We start from the raw sequence: 22,366 nt of genomic DNA on the forward strand, positions 1-22,366 counted from the left end.
GTGACCAGTACTCCATTTGGAAGAGCATGAAGGTTAAATCTTACCAGATTTTTTTTTTAAAAAACCCAAAATATTATAAAATAAAATCTGATAGAAATAATGTAATGATAAAATAAACAGCCATGTTGAAATGATTGATATAATTAATGGTGATGATTTTTACAGACAATGAAAGAACATTTGATCACATTCAAAGAAATTGAATCATACCGGTCAGCTAATAAAATATATATGATCTATGCCACCTGGAAATTTAGTTAATGAATAAATTACCATTACTTTACAGTTGATGTATCACCTTTGGGGGCTGCTCAAAATGCTCCTGGAGGATACACATACAAGCTATATGTGTGTTTGACAGAATCTAAGGGGAGATGATTCCCAAGGTAACTCTTGCTTGCCTCAATCTGTGTTAATGGCATTGTGCAGCACAGTGATAACAGCCAAACAGAGAGAGAATTGTTTTATTGCAGCCCATTGCAAGTGACAGGCAGAACTGTATTTTTTTGTCAGAAATATCTTATGCTGGATAGATCTATACATTGAAAAAGCTTAAAACCTGCAAATTGCTGGTATTCAGCATTTTAAGTAAAAATACATTGCTCTCTAAATTTATGACTATATCTCCTAAGTTTATTTTGTTTATTTGAATTGCTATCTTAAATATTAAATATTTTGTGTATGTAGTTTTAGATAGCATTATATTGATGTGGCACTTGTTTGAATTCTGGACACTGTGGTAGAAGCCAAATAAATGGCAATTATCTTTAACAAAATAATATTTTGGAATTTCAGTACTTTTCAAAAATAAATTAACATTCTTTGTTTCCTTTTCAGTTATTTACTTCCTATTCTCTAGCTTGCATTTTGCTCATCCATACTCCAAGCTCTTTATATAAAACAATGATAGGCAGCATTTTTTACATCATAGAGTGTATTCACGTATTAGTAACATGCTAGAAGCTGGAGAAACATTGGAGAAACACAGATGTATAGATATATACATTCTTGGTGCTCTCTCCTTTTTTTCTATCCACCTTGATGCTGGTTATCCTCTTCTTCTATTTCCTTCCACCTTTCTCTGCATTGTATACTTTCCCAGAGAGCTAGATGTTTTCTAATGGGTCCAAAACATAAAAATTCAGGCCTGGTCATTTGTGCCTCAAGTGAAAACTGTGGGTTGATCTGTTTGTTTTTTTGGGATATCCATAGTATTCTCGGTAGTCTTCTCTAATAAAACAAAACATAAAGCAATATTAATAAATAAAAACCCACAGTACAAAATCTCATAACATTACCAACAGGGGCAATCTAGATTCAAGTGGGTTCAGTTGAAAAAATGGTGCTTTCTGGTCTCAACCCCTTCATGGCACTGGCACACCGCTAGTAGCTTTTCTTAGGTAAATCTTCAGGCAGGTTGACTAGGGAAGGAATAGGTTATCCTAAACATACTTTGGCATCAAACATTAGAAAGCCTCATCACGCAAGACTAGCACTTTGAATTATACTCTGAAATGTATTATCAAGGCTGACAAGATAGGTGCAATATACACATACTGCAGCAGCAAACATCAGTCAATAAGCATTTTGAACCGAGAATGATTTCCAACCAGTCTATAAAGGTAGAACTTAAAATCTGGGAAAGCTCCTAAAGGTGATTTTATTCCCTCTGGATTACTAGAGGAAAATAAAGATTGGTGGGCCGGTGCTGGCTGCCCTATTTACTTATATTACCAGCTCAGCACATTTTCTCTCTGAGGGGAATGAGACCATAGTCTATAAGGATAAAGAAAATGGACTTAATGGACTTAAATTACAAATTAAATTTGTAATTTAAATTACAAACTTAATAGCTTGCCTCATACTTAAGCAATCTAAAAAATACCTTTATTTAAAATTATTGGATCAGGTCTAAAGTGAGAATATCTTTCTGAAGAGCAGATGGGATTTAGACTACACTATTTAGCTGAAAAATACATAGCCCAAAGGATTTCTTTTTGCAACCTTTGCGGATTTCAAATCATCTTTTGATTTGATTTCAAGGAACTGGATATGGGAAAAACTAATAGGATCCTCAGTGGATAAAATATTATTCCTTCTTACCCAGATTCTTTATTCCAGACATGTCAAACTCATGATGTCACGTGAGTTTCCCCATTGCCGGTAATGGAGTGGGCGCGGTTTCCTCATGACATGTCCGGCCTGTGGGCCGGCAGTTTGACACCCCTGCTTTATTCTAATACCTCACTTAATATATTTCCTGGATGTTATTTTTCTGGAGCTGTTTCCATACAAATAGAAGTAAAACAAGAGTACATTCTAGTACTCTTATTTTTCAATATGTATATTAATTCAATAATTCAAGCTCTGCAGTCTTCTGATTCTCACTCTCCATGGCTGTAGATTGTGCAATTCTAGCTTTGCTATATGCAGACAACATAGTAATTTTGGCTGTCTTAACCAATGAGAATGAGACAGGCATTGAGGTCATTGACTTTCTTTTGCCTAAACAACTTGTAGCAAATCATCAAAAGTTTACAGTTGGTGGGTGTTTTTTTTGCACTATTTATTTATAAGATGGATAAATAGCTAACTAATGGGACCCCCAACAGATCAAGTGAATACCTATAAACATCTTAGGGTACATTTCTCTTATTGGGGCCAACATAACTCCTCAACTATCTAGAGATTACTTCCATTCAAAGGGACACATTTTATTCCTGCAGCTCACAAGGTCTTTCTTGCTAAGCTTATGTCTAAGCTGCTTCATGGTGTTGAGATTTGGACCTTTAAATCCTGGAAGCTATCCAAGATGCATCAAGAATGCTGCCTTACACTTAGAGATAGGTTTAGTTTCCATGAGTGTCAACGCCTGGTACTACCTCATTAATTTCCAGTTAAAATTATTATTTTTTTACCTGGCTCCAGTGGTTTTCAGACACTATACTAGACTAGACTAGAACAGAACAGAATAGAATAGAACTGGAAGGGACCTTGGAGGTCTTCTAGTCCAGCACCCTGCTCAAGCAGGAGAACCTATGCCGTCTCAGACAGGTGAATGTCTAGTCTCTTTTTAAAAATCTCCAGTGATGGAGCGCTCACAATTTCTGGGAGTAAGCTGTTCCACTGGTTGATTGTCCTCACTGTCAGGAAGTTTCTCCTTAATTCCAGTGTTGTAATTCAACATTCATTTATCCCATTTTAAAGAACTACCTTGGTAGAGAACGTGATGTCTTTCAGTCACTTCTTCTATCCTGTCAGGACACTGATATATCTGTCCAAGTTCCCTGATTTTGTCCCTCAATTTGTTTTATTCGCTCCTATGATTATAGATTAGCACTAATCCTGGTGATCACCACCACTATTATTGTTACATCATTTTTATTTTTGATGATAGTAGTGCTCAATGATCTATCGGTATGCTTCTCCCTACTGTATATTTGCTAGTGTTATATAATATGATTGCAAGAATAAGATCAGTACAAGGAAATGATAGCAAAACCCAAAACTATTTCACTGTTTTCACTTAATAGTTTTCAAGAATTGATTATTATCTTACAGATTTGAAGATAGCAGTTAAAAACTAAATGCATGTATCTCTCAGACATATTCCATGTAGTTTTACTCATTCTGGTGGATTAAGGAAATTAACTCCCAACTATCTTAAATCAAATATATTAAGTACCAGGACTGTGAGAAATAGGCATGATTCAATTTGAGATTTTAAGGCAAACCGATTAAATTTAATCTGCTTTGAGATTGCGTTTGAAAAAGCAACTTCATAGGCTATGGGGAAAACATCAGCACTTCTTCAATTACTTTCTTTTCTTTTTTTTTGCAAAATGAAATGATTGATTGTTTTGAGAACAGAGCCAGCAAATTTCAGGTTGAAAAATACTGACTTTACATAGAGCTCCAATCCTAGTACAGAGTCATAAACTAATGCAGTGGTGGCGAACCTATGGCATGAGTGCCAGAGGCGGCACTCAGAGCCCTCTCTGTGGGCACATGCGCCGTCGCCCCAGTCCTAGGCCTTCAGCTGGGTTTTGTAAAACCTTTTCACTTTAGGCCTCCGCCGCTGTGTGCAAAAAAAAAAAAAAAGGTTCAATCAGTCAATTTCAACTTCTCGCTGGGAAAAAAAAACTTGCAAAGTTGGAATTGATTGATTGAACTTTTTAGTCCCACCCAGTCTGCCGTTACCATCGCAGCCATGCCCACCCAATGGGCCACACCCAGCCAATTGGCTACACCCAGCCAATGGGCCACACCCACCCAGCACCCGACGATGCATAAGTGGGTTTTGGGTTGCAGTTTGGGCACACAGTCTCTAAAAGGTTCGCCATCACTGAACTAATGCATAGATCCAACTGTTTTCACATTGGCTTCATCATGATGAACCAGCTTTTCTTTTACTGTATTGTCTGTTAATACAATATCTCCCTCTTGTAACTTCATTATCAATATTTGGTAAGTTATATGGTAGCCACTTCTCTGGTTTATTTGCAGATTCAAAATTTTGACTCTACATAATTCATTTTTATTTCTATTTCTTTTACTGTTAACATGGTGTTGTAAAAGCTTAATTTGTTAAGACATACTTATTTTCTGTGAAAATTTTTCTTTTTTTCTCATTCAAAATAGTTTGGGTTTTCTCTTGATTCTTCTTTTTTAGATCACTATTATGTTGTATAAACTAACCTCTAATAAAAACTTTACTTTCATCCCAAACCATTTTAAGTCAGTACCTTTACCTAAATTATTTTCAAAAAAATATTTAAATTTCAATTTATAATTTTCCACCATTACATCTTTCTGTAGCAATATTTAATTTAGTCTCCATCAAAAAGAAATATTTTTTCTTTTATAAACCAAACTTACAATATTATGATTGAAAAATGTCTTTGGTAATATCTCTACTTCAGAAATCTTAATAGCCAGGTTCTTCGAAATCCAAATCATGTTTTCATTTAAGGCATAATTTCCCAGCATCAAAATCTTAATCCCATGCAAAATAAATTCCAGCCCAACACCTACCATGTTCATCAATCAGTACAAGTTCTGGTTGTAGTTGGGGATTTATATACAAAACAACTCCATTTCTCTTTTTTTCATCCTGTTGAAATAAATTATTCACCCAATTTTTTTATAAATCAAATAGTTTATGTCCTTTTTTTCCTAATGTGTCTCTTGTGAGCAAATTACATCTTATTTTAATTTTTTTCAAATAATGATTTTTTTTACCTTTTGAGGAGCATTTGCTCCATTTATATTTCATGTTAAGCATTTGTAAGCCATAATCAAACCAAAGGTTTTCTAAAAATTGATTCTAAAAAGCAATATCTGTAACGCCTAGTTCAGTATCATCCATTTCAGCTTCCTGTTGCACCTATTAGAGTTTTTTTGTAATCTTTTCTGATACTACAATTAGGCAGTTTTTTTGTAATCTTCTCTGATACTACAATTAGGCATTGCCTTTCTAGAAATTCTCTTGTCTTTTGGATTGAATTCAATTGAAGCCTGTTATTTAAAAGTAAAAAGTATACTTTCCAATTTGTCCTATCAAAATGCAATCTTTTTCTGCTTTAGTCTCTCATCAAAGAAAAAAAATCTGTTTTCTCTTATGAAAAAAAACTAATTAAATAATTACAAACAAAACCAAACCAAATATTAATCTATTATTAATCTTCAGTCTTATATTAAAAAGCTGCTACAAAATTTAATCTCTTGTCTTCTTCCTGACAAATTGTATCAAAACATTGGAACATTTCTTAGTCTTGCAAACCTTATATTTATTCTGTATACTTTATTGATTTCTGCCTGTTCCTTTCTCATCCCAATCCAAAAAAATTACTAAAACTTTAGTAATCTTTTCTCTAATATCTTGACTAGAATTCTCTGTGATTGATCTAAATCTCAAATAAAATTCATTTTCTCTACATTCAAATAGACCCAGATCATCTAGTTCTCTTTCCAACTTTCAGTCTATAACTTATGTCCTACTTTCCAAGGTTTCCACGTTGTCATTGATTTGTTTTATATCCCCAGACACCTATTCTACTGAGCTTTCCATCTTCCATCCATAACTTCTTTCATCTGCTCTTTCATCTTTACATGTCTTTCATCCAGTGTCTTTTTTCAAAAACTGTCCAAATGATTCAGCTAGCTTATTGGATAGTTGCTGAGACATTTTCTGAAGCAAATCTGATGTAATTCCTCTCTCTGCAGGTTGCTCTAGTGATCTTCTCCTCTCCCTTTATATACCTAGTGGATCCAGGTTTTGCCATTCTACATGATCCTATCCACCACCAGTTGTTATTTGATATCTTTTATTCTCTGTCTATATATTGGCCTTATTGTAATTCATAATAAGGAGTTATTCATCTAAAAGACCACAAGAAGCAAATTTGGGTAATATAAGACCAATAAACTTAAATTAAATATCTCAGAATTAAATCTTTCTTCAGCAGAAAACTCAGAAGTATTCTGCTGATTCAAAGCATCAAGAACTGCCACATTCAGATCATTCTCTGAGCAATTAAAATATGACACAACTCATTGATTATCACAAGGATTTGGAATTTTTGCTCAAACTTTTCCAGACCTCAATAGCTTATGTGACAGAATCAAAAAACAAAGAGTGTTAAAATACACTATTAAAGTCATACATTCTCCATCCCTAATCACTCCTCATAAAGATGAGCATGATGGCTTAAATTATGGTATTATTATTATTTAGTAAATAATTGTATTAAATAATTACAATAGATAAGTTATTGTATATATTAATATTTAATTAAAAACCAGTAACAGTCAACAGCCCATTTTAACTCACTCAGATAATATAGCCTTTATATTATTATAGATACATCTCAAATAAGCAATCATTGCATTGAGGGAACTGAGATTCCTCACTATTCAAGATAGGGTTTAATGGAAAAATGTATATAAATTTTGTCCACTACAGCTAGTCCTTGACTTACAAACATTCATTTAGTGACTGTTCAAAGTTACAACAGCACTGAAAATAGTAACTTATGACAATTTTTCACACTTATGACACTGCAACATCTCCACAACCATGTGAACAAAATTTAAACTCTTGGCAACTAGCATGTACCTATGACGGTTGCAGTGTCCCAGGGTCATGTGATCATCTTTTGTGACCTTCTGACAAGCAAAGTCAATGAGAAAGCCAAATTCACTTAATCACCTTAACAACTGCAGTGATTTACTTGCGAACTGTGGCAAGAAAGGTCATAAAATGGGGCAAAATTCACTTAACAACTATCTGGCTTGGCAAGAGAAATTTTGAGCTCAATCATGGTCCTAAGTCAAGGACTACCTGTACTAAATAGCTTTTGGAGAAACAAGTATGGGTTTTTTAAAAAAAATATGAGAAGTTGTCAAACTATCTTTTGTTTTGTTTTATTTTAGACATACAATGGTCAGAATGAAAATAATGAAGATTATGAAATCCCTCCTATTACTCCTCCTAATCTCCCTGATCCATCCCTCCTTCATTTGGTGGATCATGAAACTGGATATCATTCATTGTGCCACAGTCTCCCCCCAAATAGCCTGATACCAGCATATTCCTACCAGAATATGGATCTTCCTGCTATCATGGTATCTAATATGTTGAGCCAAGATGGGCACCTCCTGTCTAGTCAGCTACCTACCGTGAGTAAAATTTTTCTATTATTGTACCTCATTTTGTATACTTCTACCTTTCTATATCATGATTCCAAATATAATGGAATACAATTTAGCAGAGGGGACATCAGTTTCTACTTATTCCTGAGATAAAAATTGGATCTGATACTTTTTAAAATTAAAGATGTTCTTGACTATGATAAATGAAGATTCTTAATTCTGTGCAGAGCCCATGGCTTATTTTAAGAACCACCATTGAGTAACTGAGTATTTCTGCTTTGCTAACCCAGATATTTTTGTTAATCTGTCATCTTGTATATTGTTTTGCTGACATAATAACAACATGCATGCAAATAAAACCTTTTATGAATTTAGTTATGGACTAAATTCTACTATGTCAGTTGAGTTCTAGTTGGTAGATTTTTTTTTTCACTTCTCAGTCTAGGGCTGAAAAAGAATGACTGGCCCAAAATCACTCCGCCAATTTCCATGTCTAAAGCAGGACTAAAACTGTCATATCTTTTGTTCTTAGTCCAGCATCTTAACCATTGTACTACACTGCTTAGTATATATATTTATACCATCACATTAATCTTAGTTACTTTATGATGAACAAAGTGAATTTTCTCAGTAGCTTAAGGGATATGCTGAACAATGGACAATAAATTTGATATTTGGAAAATGCTATACAAATAATTTTAATTTAGATATTTTTTCTTATTTCCTATTTTTTTTTTACAAGATATTATAAGATTGTTGTCTGTGAGTGAAGTACCTCAGCAGAATAGCCTAGAAATAATAAAAAGAACACTGAAAAAACAGAAAGAACACAGGCCTTTAGAACAGATCAGAACTGTACATTTTCAGTCCGCAGTCCCTTCACTGTACCAATGCCCATCAAGTTTTTTTCGGCTGGCAAAATAAAATGGGCATAAATTGGCAATGATTGAAATGCTAAAAAAACAACCTCAAGTTCTATTGTATATTCAAAATATCCTAAAATAAAAAGTTTGAATTACTGTAATATGAAACCTTTGGATTAGATGTTACCCTTTGGCATAAAGTAGCAGCATAGGAATAATTTGTTAAATTTAAGAAAAAGATGGGTCTGGAAAGAATTTTTAAAAGACCTTGTCCAGAACTAACATAAGAAAAAAATACATGTTATATCAACTTCACTTGTGGCTTAATAAGCAATATGGAAATTACAGATTTAGAGTATGAGAAAACTTAATGATTATTAGCTTCAGAGAATCTAGAGAATATTTTTTTATTTAAAACAGTTACATTTCACTTCCCTAATATTTGGTGATTAATAATAAATTGAGAAAGTAAATGAATTATAATAAAATAATAGTGTAGAAATGGGAAGAAATATAATATCAAAATAGCCCTGCAGGAAATAATTCTAAATTATCTCATAATCAAATGATAAATAAAGTTTCCCCTATTAGCATATGCTGATCAATATAGTATAATACTCAAGGTATGGGGAACTTTGGCTTTACTGTCTGCTATTGGGAGATCTTATTTCTCAGTCTAACCTACCTTTAAGAATAGATGGTTGGAGTAACCATCTATTCACCTTGTTCACTAAATCTGTAGTAACCAAATTATAAATATACAAAAATACATAGATACATGGATACATACATATATAAAATCTTTACAGATCACATCTTGGAAAAATGCTTCACCTATTAAAAACTATTTTTGAGAGAAGCTAGTACTCAGGGTTTTCCTAGAAAAAGAAATAGAAAGAGAGAATTTTCTTGCAAAAATTAGCAATAAATAATAGAGTATAAACCAGGAGAAACTCATCCTACCCCTTCACTAAAATCCCCTACACTTTCAGAGATTTAATTTCTTTGTGTCTAATTGAAGGGATTCCATTAATACTTAACTGTCATGGCCATCTCCCACTCAACAGATACCTTTGTGTGAAATCAAACATTACTTTATGGTCCTCTTCAGCCGAGTTGATTAAACCATTCATTTCTGAGACAAAAGAGTCAATTTCATATGAAAGATATTTTCCTCTCAGTTTAATTTAAAGCATAGACCCAAAGCCTGACCCCTATTTTCATAACATGATAATTTTATTCTACGTTGATTGTCTCATTTTTGAGAAAGATATTACACATATAAATCAGTTTCTAAAATATCCAAAGAAATGAGGAGAATGGGATTTATTAAGCATCTTACACACATATGAAATAATTTATTTTGGAATAGTCCTTCGGAAATGTTCTGTACTTTATGGTTCTGTTTTATAAATGCAGCATCATGACAATAAATCAGGACTGAGCTGCAAGAAGATAAGAAGAGGGCTTAGTGTGCTATAAGCATAGAATAGGGATATTAAGATTTGTTTCCCTCTTGTAATGAAAATGAAAATCGAAAACAAATCCGGGAAGTCCAAGTTTCCCAGCTGATTGTCAGTGAAAAGTGTTTTATTTTAAATGGTGCATCTGGAGTGTTGACATATCCCAAAGGTTTTCAACTGCAAAAAGGGTGTTAAGGAAGAAAATTGTCTTTCTATTTTAAGGCCAAAATAATTTTTCTCTTTTCTGTCAAATATCTTTTTCCAAACCATTAACATTTCCATCCCTGATTAAATGTCATGTCACAATAAATCAGCCATTCGTTCCCAGTATTTGCACCATATGTAGGCTAGGCAACATCTCTCCCAGTAATGTACCTAGAAATTCTCCAAGTGGCATTAATACAATATATATTTTATTTAATTATATACTCTTTCTATTTGTTTTACCCAAGACAGTTTACAACAATTAAAAATAGAGTATCAAACAACAATAACAACAAAAGATTACTACACATTAACACAATTAACATCAAAATCAAACTCACTTATTAAAATAATAATTAAAAGGTTGTTGAAACATTTAGCATCTTTTTAAATACACGGAGAGTGATAAATATCTTTTTCCATATGGTCTGGGAGCTATTTGGGAGAAAACTCATTCCTGCATACCGATACTAGAGCATCTGGTAATGGAAACATATTCAAAAGAGTCATTGTCACTGATCTAAACAACCTATCAAGTTTATAACGGGAGCGATAGAGAACCAGACTCTAAACCATTTAGGATTTTAAAGATTAACACCAGGACTTACACAGTTGTGTGATACACAATTGGTAAATTTGCATATCTTTTAAGTAGCATGAATCCTGTACCATGAACTGGTCAATAGCTGTCAGCCTTTCAAAGTAGGCAAGGCAAGTAAACAGGAATCACTAAAAGTCTTGGAGTGTACTCTAAAGGTTAGGGTATTGTAACAAAATCCTAGATGACTGTCAAGCCTTTCTCCTCTTCAAATAATGCCTACCACAATCAAGGCAGACCTGTTTTGAGTTGCTTTCTCACCCCAATTTTTTATAATAGCACAACAGTCTGGCTGCTACATTTTGCATCAATTGCAGTTTTCAGGCACTTTTCAAGAACAGCTGTACTTCATTATATACTGTAATATTACTATACACTTGCGCTGTTCTATTATCACAGTTTTTCCTCTAAAAATGTTTCAATGCTCAATATATATTTCCTAAGCAAGGTGACATCCAAAGACAGTGTCTTAACTTCCACCAATAAATGTACACTACACAAAGTGTACACAAAATATAGATAGACCTGTCAATATTTGTATACCTACATATTTACAGTATGTGTGCAATAAGTTATAGAAATAGTTCTTGCTTAATGATCACAATTGGAACTGGAATCTTGGTCATTGAGCAAAGCAGTTGCTAAGCAAGATATCACATGACAGCTTTACTCAATGACTGTGGGTTGTTAAGCAGAGGGAGTCCCAAGTAAGAAATATGGGGAGGCCTCAATTGGGCATGAGCCCTGGGAGGCCCAGCATAGGATGCACATGAAACACTTTCCCACATACACAAAGGGTCAAATGCCTAAGAAGCCTCCACAGTGGAGCAGAAAACAGTTGTCCTCTGAGAAGTTTCAAATGCCCGGGAGGCTCCAGTAATGCACTACAGTGCAAAGGAACCTTCCCCTTATGAAGAGCCAAATACACAGGAAGCCCCAGTTCAGACCCCCTAGCCCCACTGCCCTTGTAGCCCTGCATTCCATCACAGCCAGGCCCTTTGTGAGGACGAAGAAGAAAATAAAATGCTAGAGACAGTTGCTCAGATGCAGCCTCTTAAAATGTTCCTTTTCACTGTGGTCCTGGATGGAGCTACAAAACTACTACAGGCTTTACAGTGAAAAAAAGGGAAAGAAAAGCTGTCCTCACTTTCTCAAGACATTGCAAAGAAGGTGCAGCTCTCATCAATCCCAAAATGAAAAGTTTCGGATTGGCTTCCTGTGGGTTAAAACAACCAAGCTGATTCCTAGAGGAAATTGGCTTCAGCTTGGCTTCCGGTGAGAGGAAGCCAAGCTGAAGCCTATCTCTGCTAGGAATCAGCTTGGTCGTTTTAACCCACAGGAAGCCAAGTTGAAACCAATCTTCTCTAGGAATCGTCTTGGTGGTTTTAACTTATAGGAAACCAATCCCTCTAGGCTTGTGATGTTATCTGGGAAGAATTTGAGCTCTCAAGGAAGTAGACAGGATCCCTAAGCTATAGGTAGGGCCACTTGAGTATTAGATCCCTGAAAGGAGGGAGCATATGAATAGATCCGTGCAGTGATAAATATGTCTTTGAAAGAGGGGGTGGTTCTGCCAGCTATGAAAGAGGCAGTGGTGTACTGTAATACAGTGGTTATCCTTGGAACCAACTAATCTGGATATTTTCATCCAGTCTCCAACCTTCCCCTTTTAAGGAAGGTTTGAGAAGGTGGTCAGCCTCTAGCTTTAGAGGACCCTGATGAAAGTGGATTATCATCTCGGACATGATTCAGAGTAGGATATAGTATGGAGACAACTTTGGTTGATGATCTGTAGTGAGCTCAGAATGGGGATAGTGCATCCATTCTGACTGTGATCTCTTGCTGGCCTTCATTCCCATCCACTATGGTATCATTTTGGATTGACTGAGATTTGGGGGGGTACCATTCTCAGGTATCTCTTCTCTGAGACTGTTTTCAGTTGTTGGTGGGAGGGAAACAGTTGAACCCTGCTTTATGGGGATGTCTCAGGACCACCTCTCTGCTTTTCCAAATCTACATGAAGCTACTGGGGAAGGTAATTTGTTTTGTCCATATAGGGCAAGGTATGATCAATATGCAGATTAAATCCAGTAAAACATCTCTGTTCCTGGCTGCCCCGGTGAAAGAGTCATGCTTCTTTCCCAGTGTCTGGAGTCTCTAAGGATCTGGATGGCAAGAACAGATTATGGCTTAACCCTGCCAAGACTGAGTGGTAGGGGTTTTCAGACGTCCAGATCTGGGAGTTGGAGGCTTTCTATCTTTGTTCTCAATAGGGTGAAGTACCCTTTTCAGACTTCATGTGAATTTTGGTGATTGTCCTGAACTCACAGTTCCTGCTTGAAGAGCAAGTGACAGCTATAGGGTCTCTTCACAACTGTGCCTTGTGTACTAGTTGCATTTATTCCTGGACCAAAGGTCCCTGCCCATAGTCACTCATGCCTTAGTTACTCTCTCTTTGGACCACTGGAATGTGTTCTATATGAAGTGCTAGGAATCAGGTGGAAAAATATTAAACAAACATACAAATAAGATGGTTCTTGAAGGTCATCTGGAATTGTCAGTAGCCCATTTCATTATGCCCATGTAACACCACTATTTTGTGCTGACTGTCAGTTTTAAAACCCTACATAGCATAGGGCCAGATTAACTGAGGAACTGCCTTCTCCCAAGTACATGCATTAGAATAACATCCAGTTGAATGTTGTGTTGTGATGCTTTGTCACTATTGTTGTATTTTATATTTATATATTCTGTATGTTTTAATATTGGTTTATTTTTTATATTTACTGTTGTATGCTGCTTATTGCTTGAGTTGTGTTACCTTAACTAATAAATAGATAAATAGGTAGATAGATAAATAACCTCAAAATATCTGAAAAGCATCTGGTAAGGAAAGCTGTCCTAGAGTGCGGCACTCTCTTTATTCAAATTATTTTGCACATTTGTGCCTCTTATCCTATGACTCTTCAGAACATTGAACACAGAACTCTCACAATAACTCTTATGTAAGAAGAGAAAATTATTGTCCCTCTTTTATAGACAGAAACTTAAACACACTAGTTTACTTAAACATAGAAAGGCTTGGGAACAAATAAATGAATAAATGATGCACTAATAAAATTTGGAATATATCCATTGATTCCTCTACTACAAGCTGGGTTGCTAAAGGCATTATTTTTTCTTCAACTGAAGTTCACTGAACTGTACAGAAGTAACTATAGGCTATGGTAAGTGGTCTCAAAAATGACGTTTTTAACTCTGTGCATATGTGTGCAGTTGTTTATGTTAGCATATGCTATTGTAAACTGCCAAGAGTCAGGTGACTGTAGAACATATGCAAATAATTGGTCTTAACCTCAGTTTTGATTGTCAATTTTTAGTCATGAATTTTGAGTTTATTACTTTTGATTGCTACATAGTATATTCCTGAGCTTTTCAAGTAGATTCACTAAGATTAGAAACTGAAAGCAATTAGAAATATATGATAATAGAACTAAATTCTTACAGTATAATGGTGTTATTAAAAGCTATGGAAAAGTAACTAATTTTCTGAATAATGAGAACACAGAAATAAATCTCAACAAAATACTGATGGTCTAAACAGAATAGGGAAAATAATATTGCTTTAAAATGGAGCTGCACATAAAAAAAGATAGGAAATGCAGAGTAAGATAATAACAAAATGCATGTTTAAGTTAAATGTATGGTTTGGTGTGAATTTAAAATGTACTTTATGATCAGATGACAATCCAGAAGTGGAAACTGTAAGCTGATGTAGCATTGTTCACTGTTTTTTCTGAAATTTAAATTGATAACTCACTCAGAAAAGCACCACTAAATTTCTAGAACTTGCTGAAACACATCTAGAAATAAATTTAAGTAACAAAACAATAATTTTCTGCTCTTTTCTCAGAGAATTAGATCTAAACCATGGTTTAAATCTAATGGTGGCTTGTGTGGTTAGGATGCTGGGATAGAGGTTAGCAAGCCTGCATTTAAGGCCCGAATGCTACCAATGGGCAGGGTCCATCTCTCTGGCTCCTGCTGGGGACATGAAAGGAGCCCCCAACTAGGCATCCCCCTGGGCAACAATGATATTACTGGCTAATCCTTTCAACCCAGAAGCGCCTTGGTGCTTCTGATTCAAGTGCAAAAATTTAAATGTTAAACATGGAATGTAATTTTGAAATATGAAGTCTAAACCAACATATCCATTAGTGATGAATACTTGATAACCTAGCAGGCTACCAGTTGCTGTGTTCTTTGCTGATTCATAATGTGCTTGCTTTGGTTTTGTTAAGCATGATGTGGTTCATATTTGGGGCTTAGTATGTTCTTTTTTAAAATTGTGATTTATTCAAGAAATCATAGCTAAACAAACTTTGGTTTAATCAAAATGTTCACCCATTTAGAGTCTTTGAAATTGACCAAAATTAATCCAAGTGTAAGAAGTTAGACATTCAGAGGATTCTGTAGTAAGATCTGGAGCATCATGAATTAAAGTGAAAATCATACTCAATGTGGGGAAAAATTACAGTGTATGGAAAAGGAATTATGCATGAATGAACACACATCAGATTTTGTTCAAAATATCTCATTTATTCAAGCTACCAGACATTATTTTTACAATATGTCTCCCTATGACTTAGTCCTGTGTAAGCCCAGGTAAGTGAATGGAGATGTGCAGCAAAAATGTTTGATGGAAGTAAATGTTTTGTTAATTTCTGAAATTTCCAGAGGACTAAATAATTTATATCCTACTTTTTAACTACTTCTCTACACCTGTGAAACCTTTCATCGCCAATGACTGTGAGATGAAGAAAGTTAATGTTCTCTTCATTAAATTAAAGGGAGTGCAGCCGATCCTTTGACCACATCCTTCTGTATTGGTTAAAAAAAACAGCTTTGGTTCTATAAATATTCTGCAATTTGTTCTCATTATGAAGGAACAAAGTGAGGAGGAAATTCACCAGTTGAGGTGTAGCCACAGATATGTTAATGTGTTTCTTTCTCTTCTTGAGGCCTTGCTGATGCTGAATTGTAACTACAACAACAGAGGAATTATTCTGGGCCCACTCAAGTTTATTATTAAGATTAGCCTTCCTGGCCCTGCTGCAAATGATGTTCTACTAGATGGCATTTATAATATCTATGCTTCTTTGTTCGAAGCAGCTATGGGCAACATGCTGAATTCCATTGATATTTAGTATACTAGAGCTGGGAAATATTAGGGACTCTGCAAACAGAATAATTTTTGCTAAGCTGGAAAATGTGCATTTGATTTTCCTTAATTAGATTATTTGGGTTACTAGATATATACAGAGGGCACACAAATGGGTCCTGCAGAAGTACAACAAATACCAAAGTACAACATACAGAATGTGAAATGTGATGGATGTTTAGCATTCTCTGAGCGTTGCAGATTTTCCCCAAAAGTTCATCTCTAATTTTGCAGAGCATACAAAACCACATTTTCAACTTCTAAAAAGGGATGTAAGTTCAACAACAAACAGCACTGCAGGATTTGAAAATCCTTTTTCTTTCCAGCCGCTTTTCAGGCATCCTGACATTTTCTCTCTCTTTATTTTACACAGATATCAGACATGGTGTTAGGAGCCATTCTCCTCTAAGTTCTGGAGGTGGAGATCTACTGCCATTTCTTTTTAATCCAGATTGCTTTTTCCAGATGAAAGGAGCAATGACATTTTTAATAGAATTGGTTGTATGGTCTCAACAATGGAGATATTTCTTAGACACAGCAATCATGTGAACCTGCATATGTTTTTCCTCACACATCTCTACCAACCAAAATTTTGAAACTAAGCAACTTTATCTCTGCCCCAGAATTAGACGCTCAAGAAAGATTGGTGGCAGGGAGATAGGCAGTAGATTTGCCTAGATCAAGTTAGATTACAATAACAAAAGAATGCATATGTCAGGTCTCAGATGGATGTCCTCTAGAGTGAGTCTTTGCCTTTCTTTATGCATGATGGATAGTTGCTTTATAACGTTCATGTATATGTTCCCTTTTATTTAAGGAAATATATATATTGCAATAGAATTGCAGGACCATGGGGAAACTTTTAAAATTTTGCAAGCTGAATATTCAGAAAGCTTTAGTGGTCAAGAGTGACAGCAGATGTCAACAATTAAGTTTCATCTTATCATGTTTGTCATTGGGCCAATATTGTTTCTGATAGGCCAGATAGTTTACTTTGGCTCCTCCTTTCACCAATGGGATTCTGGGATTCTGTTTCAATGGATTTCATTTCTGATCTTCCCCCTTAACAGGATTACATGATGGTTTTTTATGATAATCAGTGTATTTATCAATGTATTGGGTACTTATCAATTTATTAGGACAGTACTTGTGTCTATATTCTTGTTTCTTGCAGAATATAATAACTCAATACAATCATCAATAGGCATATCTCCCTTTCAAACAGTCTATGGTTACCATCCCACATCTTGCCCTCCAGAACTTTGGCATCTGCTGTTCCTTATGCCTTTTACATGAGAGACAAGCTGCTCAGCAATCTCAAGGAAACATCTAGATTTCTCAAACTTATAAGCTCTATATAAGATAGCCACAGGCACACACAAGTAACAGCAAGCTAAGTTTACAATGGGCTTTGGTGTAGCTCTCGACCACGTTTTTACCTTTTATCAGTCTATTTAGAAAACTGGAATCAAATTGTATTGACTTCTTTCCAGTTATCCAGCAAATTAATCTAGTGGTTTTTAATTTGCAACTGCATGCTTCTATGAAGATTCATTCAGCCTTCCATTAGGTATTGCTAACAATTCTTTTCCCCTCATCCTTTTACTGGTAGACAGGGAAAATGACTATGAAGTGGAGTATACCCTTGATTCAAGATGCAAGAAAAAGTGCTTGGAACATCTGATTCATTGGAAAGGTTACCCTGAATGTAAAAGGTTCAGTCTGAATTCACAGAATAGGAATCATTGCTCTGGATTATTTTCCATGAATGTGCTTTTAACTTTTGTCTCATGACAGGTAGTCCTCAACTTACGACCACAATTAAGCCCAAAATTTCTGTTGTCAAGTGAGATGCTTGTTAAGTGAGTTTTGCCCCATTTTACGACCTTTCTTGCCACAGTTGTTAATTGAATTACTACAGTTGTTAAGCTAGTAACATGGTTATAAACCGAATCTGGCTTCCCCATTAACTTTGCTTGTCAAAAGGTCACAAAAATTGATCACATGACCTTGGGACACAGCAACGGTCTTAAGTATGAATCAGTTGCCAAGCATCTGAATTTCTATCACATGACCATGGGGATGCTGCAACGGTTGTAACTGTGAAAAACAGTCATTTTTTCAGTGCTGTTGTAACTTTGAACGGTCACTAAATGAACTGTTGGAAGTCGAGGACTACCTGTATTCTTTCTAATGTTTAAAATACCCTAAATGTCAACTTAAAAACAGAGGCATGATGCAATGATATGTGAGAATGACCTTGGGGATTGAGGGGAAGAGATGCTGCCTAGAAAATGATCAGACAAGGAATGCCCCCCCCCCCAGTGGCTTAATGGTTGGAGGAAAAACTTAGGAAGCACCCGCCTTAAGTGATGATGGAGATTTGTATCTTCAGACTTGCAGCATTCTGTTAATGTAGCCTAATAATAAAGTGGAATTAGCTCATCTAGTCATGTATCCTGTATGGTTTACCTGGGGGGAGGGGCTGACACATGGCTGACTTTTGTACAAGATATTACAGTTGGATGACTAATATTTAGATGTTCAAGACTATTAAACCATAATATGATTTATTGGTTTTAGCTTGGTGTGTTTCATGAACAAAAATTATTTCTTTTACTGAAGTTTTGCATTTTATGTAAATAATCCTGGCCATGGTTATTCATGGTCATTCATATCAGCCATCTCAGGGCTGGTAGCCTTTCAGAGTAGGCAAGGTCAAGAAAAAGACATGGCAGGGAGTCTAGGAATGCTCTTTATGGCTATAGAGTAAAACCACAGAATCTTGAAACCTGTCTACTCTATCTTATACCAAACAAAATCAAGACTGGGACTGAGAAGTCTTTTCTGAAGTTCTGCCCTTAATAATGCATTCATTCCTTATCAAGGTGAGGTCCACATTCCTTCACAAAGGCTAAGAAAGAAAAAGAATTCTATTTATTTAATTAATTTGTATTTACCTATATCCCACTTTTATTATTTTTACAAATAACTTAAGGTGGCAAACATACCTTCCTCCTCCTATTTTCCCCACAACAACAATCCTGTGAGTTGGGTTGGGCTGAGAGTGAATGAAGTCACACAGCTGGCTTTCTTGGCTAAAGCAGCACTTGAACTCATGGTTTCCCACTTTCTAGCTGGTACCTTAACTGCTAGACCAAACTGACTCTATGTGTTATGTTATATGTTATGGAGGCCCACCAATAAGGCAGTCAGTGGCATACACTGAAACACCATCGTTTTTGAGGTCATGTGTACGTAATAGATAGTATAGACACATCACCACTGATGTAAAAATTTTGTCTTTTGGACAATTGTACTGGTGCATAATTCATACAAACTGTATAATAATTGTTGCTTGTTAAAACATGCACTGACACAGTCATTAGGGTGAAGTTTAAAACAGCTTTTTTAATGTGACTTCTAAGTGTAAACTAGTGTTTGTACTATTATCCAGTGTCATTTAGTTCTCATCTTTATTTTAGTAACTTTTAAAAAAAGTATGAGCTGACAGTATTTCCCCATTTTTATATAGCAGTTACTGCATATATTTGCTTTTAAAAATAATAATAATAAAGACAATGATTGCATTCATTTTATTTTTATGTGGTGACTCCTGGGATTTAGCTTATGGTATTATTTTATTATTGCATTTTGTTTTTAAAATCTGGTTCAAAAAGGACATTCAAGCAGTATAGACAAAAGCTCCCATCTTCCTGTAGAAACTAAAATGTTGTTGCTTTCCTGAATTACAATGTTTAAAAACAACTATAAAGTGCCATGAGAAAAAAAATTACCATGTAAATATAGCAATACAGTCCCCAGGCCTATTGCTGGTGACGGCTGCAATAAAGCAGATCGCAGAGCTACTCAAATCAAGCTGCAAAACAAATTGAATTCCAAATTAGCAGCCTTATGAAAACAAACAGAGGTAAATGTTGAGCACTGAGCATATGAAATGTAACAGCAGACACTGTTGACACAGGAACAAGCGAACAATTTTAAATGTGCTGAGCTTTCTCTGTAATCTGTGAATTGGACCTTTTCTATTTCAGTAGGATTTTTATCTTTTTTGGTTATAAAGTGTTTAAAATTCTGCTCATTAATATTTCCCTGTTTAAATAACTAAACTAAACGTAAGTCAGTAGTAAGGAATACTTATAATGCAATCAGATTCAAAGCTGCTTTTTTTTTGTATTAATCGGAGGCCAGTTGGCAATTCTCTGCTAGTGTTTTTCTCAGAGGCAATAAATGAAAGAAATATGTCTTTTTAAATTTTATAAAACTCAAAGAAATGGTTTTAAACAGCTTTTCTTCACCTCCTATAATTATTTATTTTCAAACAGTCCTTCAGGGTAATGTTCCGTTTTCTTATTTCACACTCCTTTTTCTCATAAATGAACCATCACTTCAATAAATCATTATGAAAACAGAGACTAACACAAACCCTGAAAGGTTGAAAGATTTATGTAACACATTTATGTTTTCCATTTTCTCATTCTGGTACTCTGCTGCTAAAGCTAAGCTAATAAAAGCAGCTATTAATATTTCTTGTTGCCTAGCAACCACAGAGAGGGAGTAATAGCTATAGCTAGAAAAATAGATGACCGATAAGGAAAAATTCAATTCTTTTATTATCTCAAGGGAAAATGGGCTTTTACTGGAACATTATGATGTACGAGTACAAAGTTGAATACAAAGGATTGTTCTCATTTTTTTAAAAAAATGAACATTATTTTACCTTTGCTAACTCTCTTTAAGTTGTCCTCCTCTTTTTCCAGTTTAATTGAACAACCCCCACTAATACTCTCATTGTAATTAATTTGGCATATTCATTTGCAAACTTCTCTCTCTCTCTCCCCTCTCCCCTCCTTTTTTTCTTTTTTCTTTTAACATAGGGATGTATAATTACTTGCTTCTAATATTTTTCTCCAAGCTGAAATTTGCAACTTGGCATTGGGTCGTTTTTATGTGTTTTATCATTCTCAACGACAGAAATAAATGATTGAATGAAATTACTTTTTAGTGCTTTCCTATGCATTTAGGATGAATATCTTCTAAGATAAGGTTTATTTGATTTAAGTCACTTCTGCAAACTATGAAAAATACTTTTGTTGTATTAGGAGCCTGTGTACAATAAAGTGTGGGGGGGTGATATATTCAAAATATTATCACTTATTGGCTCAAGAGAAATGTTGGCTGTAAAATTGCACAGAATTTCTTATTTAAACCTCTATGTACATGTAATTTGCAGTTTAATCCACAATTATCACTGGAGATAACTAAGAAATGACTTTTTCTTTCCATAGCCACTCCATGTATTTTTTATGTATTTATTTATTTATTAAATGTATATGTATGGTACCATTTTCTAGGCCACAAGGTTGTTCTTATCATTTTGCTGAAGTCTCATTGTTCTATTGTGTCAGGAGACTTCAGTGTGCATGATGAAACTGCCCAGGAGCTGTTAAGGAAGTTGCGGTCTCCAAATCAGTTATGTCTGACTTCACTCATTTAGCAGGGCATGTTCTGGATCTGTTTTTCTCTGTGAGAATGAAGCACATTTCAATTGCTGCTGATGAGATTTAGCCTTATTTCTGTTGCTGAGGAGATTTAGCCTTATTTGCATTTGGAGTTTCTATAGCAATAGCAATAGCACTTAAGCCTTATATTCCGCTTCATAGTGTTTTACAGTCTCTTTAAGCGGTTTACAGAGCCAACATATTGCCCCCAACAATCTGGGTCCTTATTTTATCGACCTCAGAAGGATGGAAGGCTGAATCAACCTTGAGTCATTGAAGATTGAACTCCTGGCAGTGAGCTGAATTAGCCTGCAATACTGCATTCTAACCACTGCGCCACCACTTCTGTAGGGTGACTCCAAATTCTCCAAACTAATAAAGAGAATCAGTTCTAGATGGTCAGTAGATTTGAATAGTTTACTGCTGAAGTAGATCTGAATTTATTGTAATGAATACTCTCTACCATATTTTATTTTTGTCCAAGATTCAGCTGGAGATATTTCTTGAGGAGGCTTCAGGTCTGATCTTAGCTTAGGCATTGTTGTGTTCCATTGAAAAACATAGATTAATTGATTACTGGCCTGAAACAAGAAGGCACAGGAAGGTTCTGTTCTGCAGAACTTAAAATCCAGAAGCTTTATTTCGCCTAGATGGTTCCGTCCCAGGCGACTGATGGACCCTGAGAGGTTCCTGACGGAGCTTGGGCCATATCCGGAGGATCTGGTCCACGACTCGGCGGAAAACCAGGCGGCGGCTTGGGAGACAACTGCCGCCGCTGCATTGGACCGAGTCGTGCCTTTGCGGCCTCTGACCCGACGTAGATCTCGACTGGCTCCCTGGTT

The 22,366-nt window shown here is 35.4% G+C and overlaps 1 protein-coding gene across 1 annotated transcript in view; it reads left to right on the forward strand.

The window, feature by feature from the left end:
- TOX2 (TOX high mobility group box family member 2) overlaps positions 1-22,366 on the forward strand; it is a 213,930-nt gene that overhangs the window by 109,893 nt on the left and 81,671 nt on the right. Inside the window, exon 3 of the mRNA XM_015813786.1 lies at positions 7,435-7,680. Coding sequence (XP_015669272.1) covers positions 7,435-7,680 — 246 coding nt within the window. The remainder of the gene's footprint in view (positions 1-7,434; positions 7,681-22,366) is intronic.

The sequence above is a fragment of the Protobothrops mucrosquamatus genome, unplaced genomic scaffold (assembly GCF_001527695.2).
Source record: "Protobothrops mucrosquamatus isolate PMUCROS unplaced genomic scaffold, P.Mucros_1.0 scaffold194, whole genome shotgun sequence".
Classification (NCBI taxonomy): domain Eukaryota; kingdom Metazoa; phylum Chordata; class Lepidosauria; order Squamata; family Viperidae; genus Protobothrops; species Protobothrops mucrosquamatus.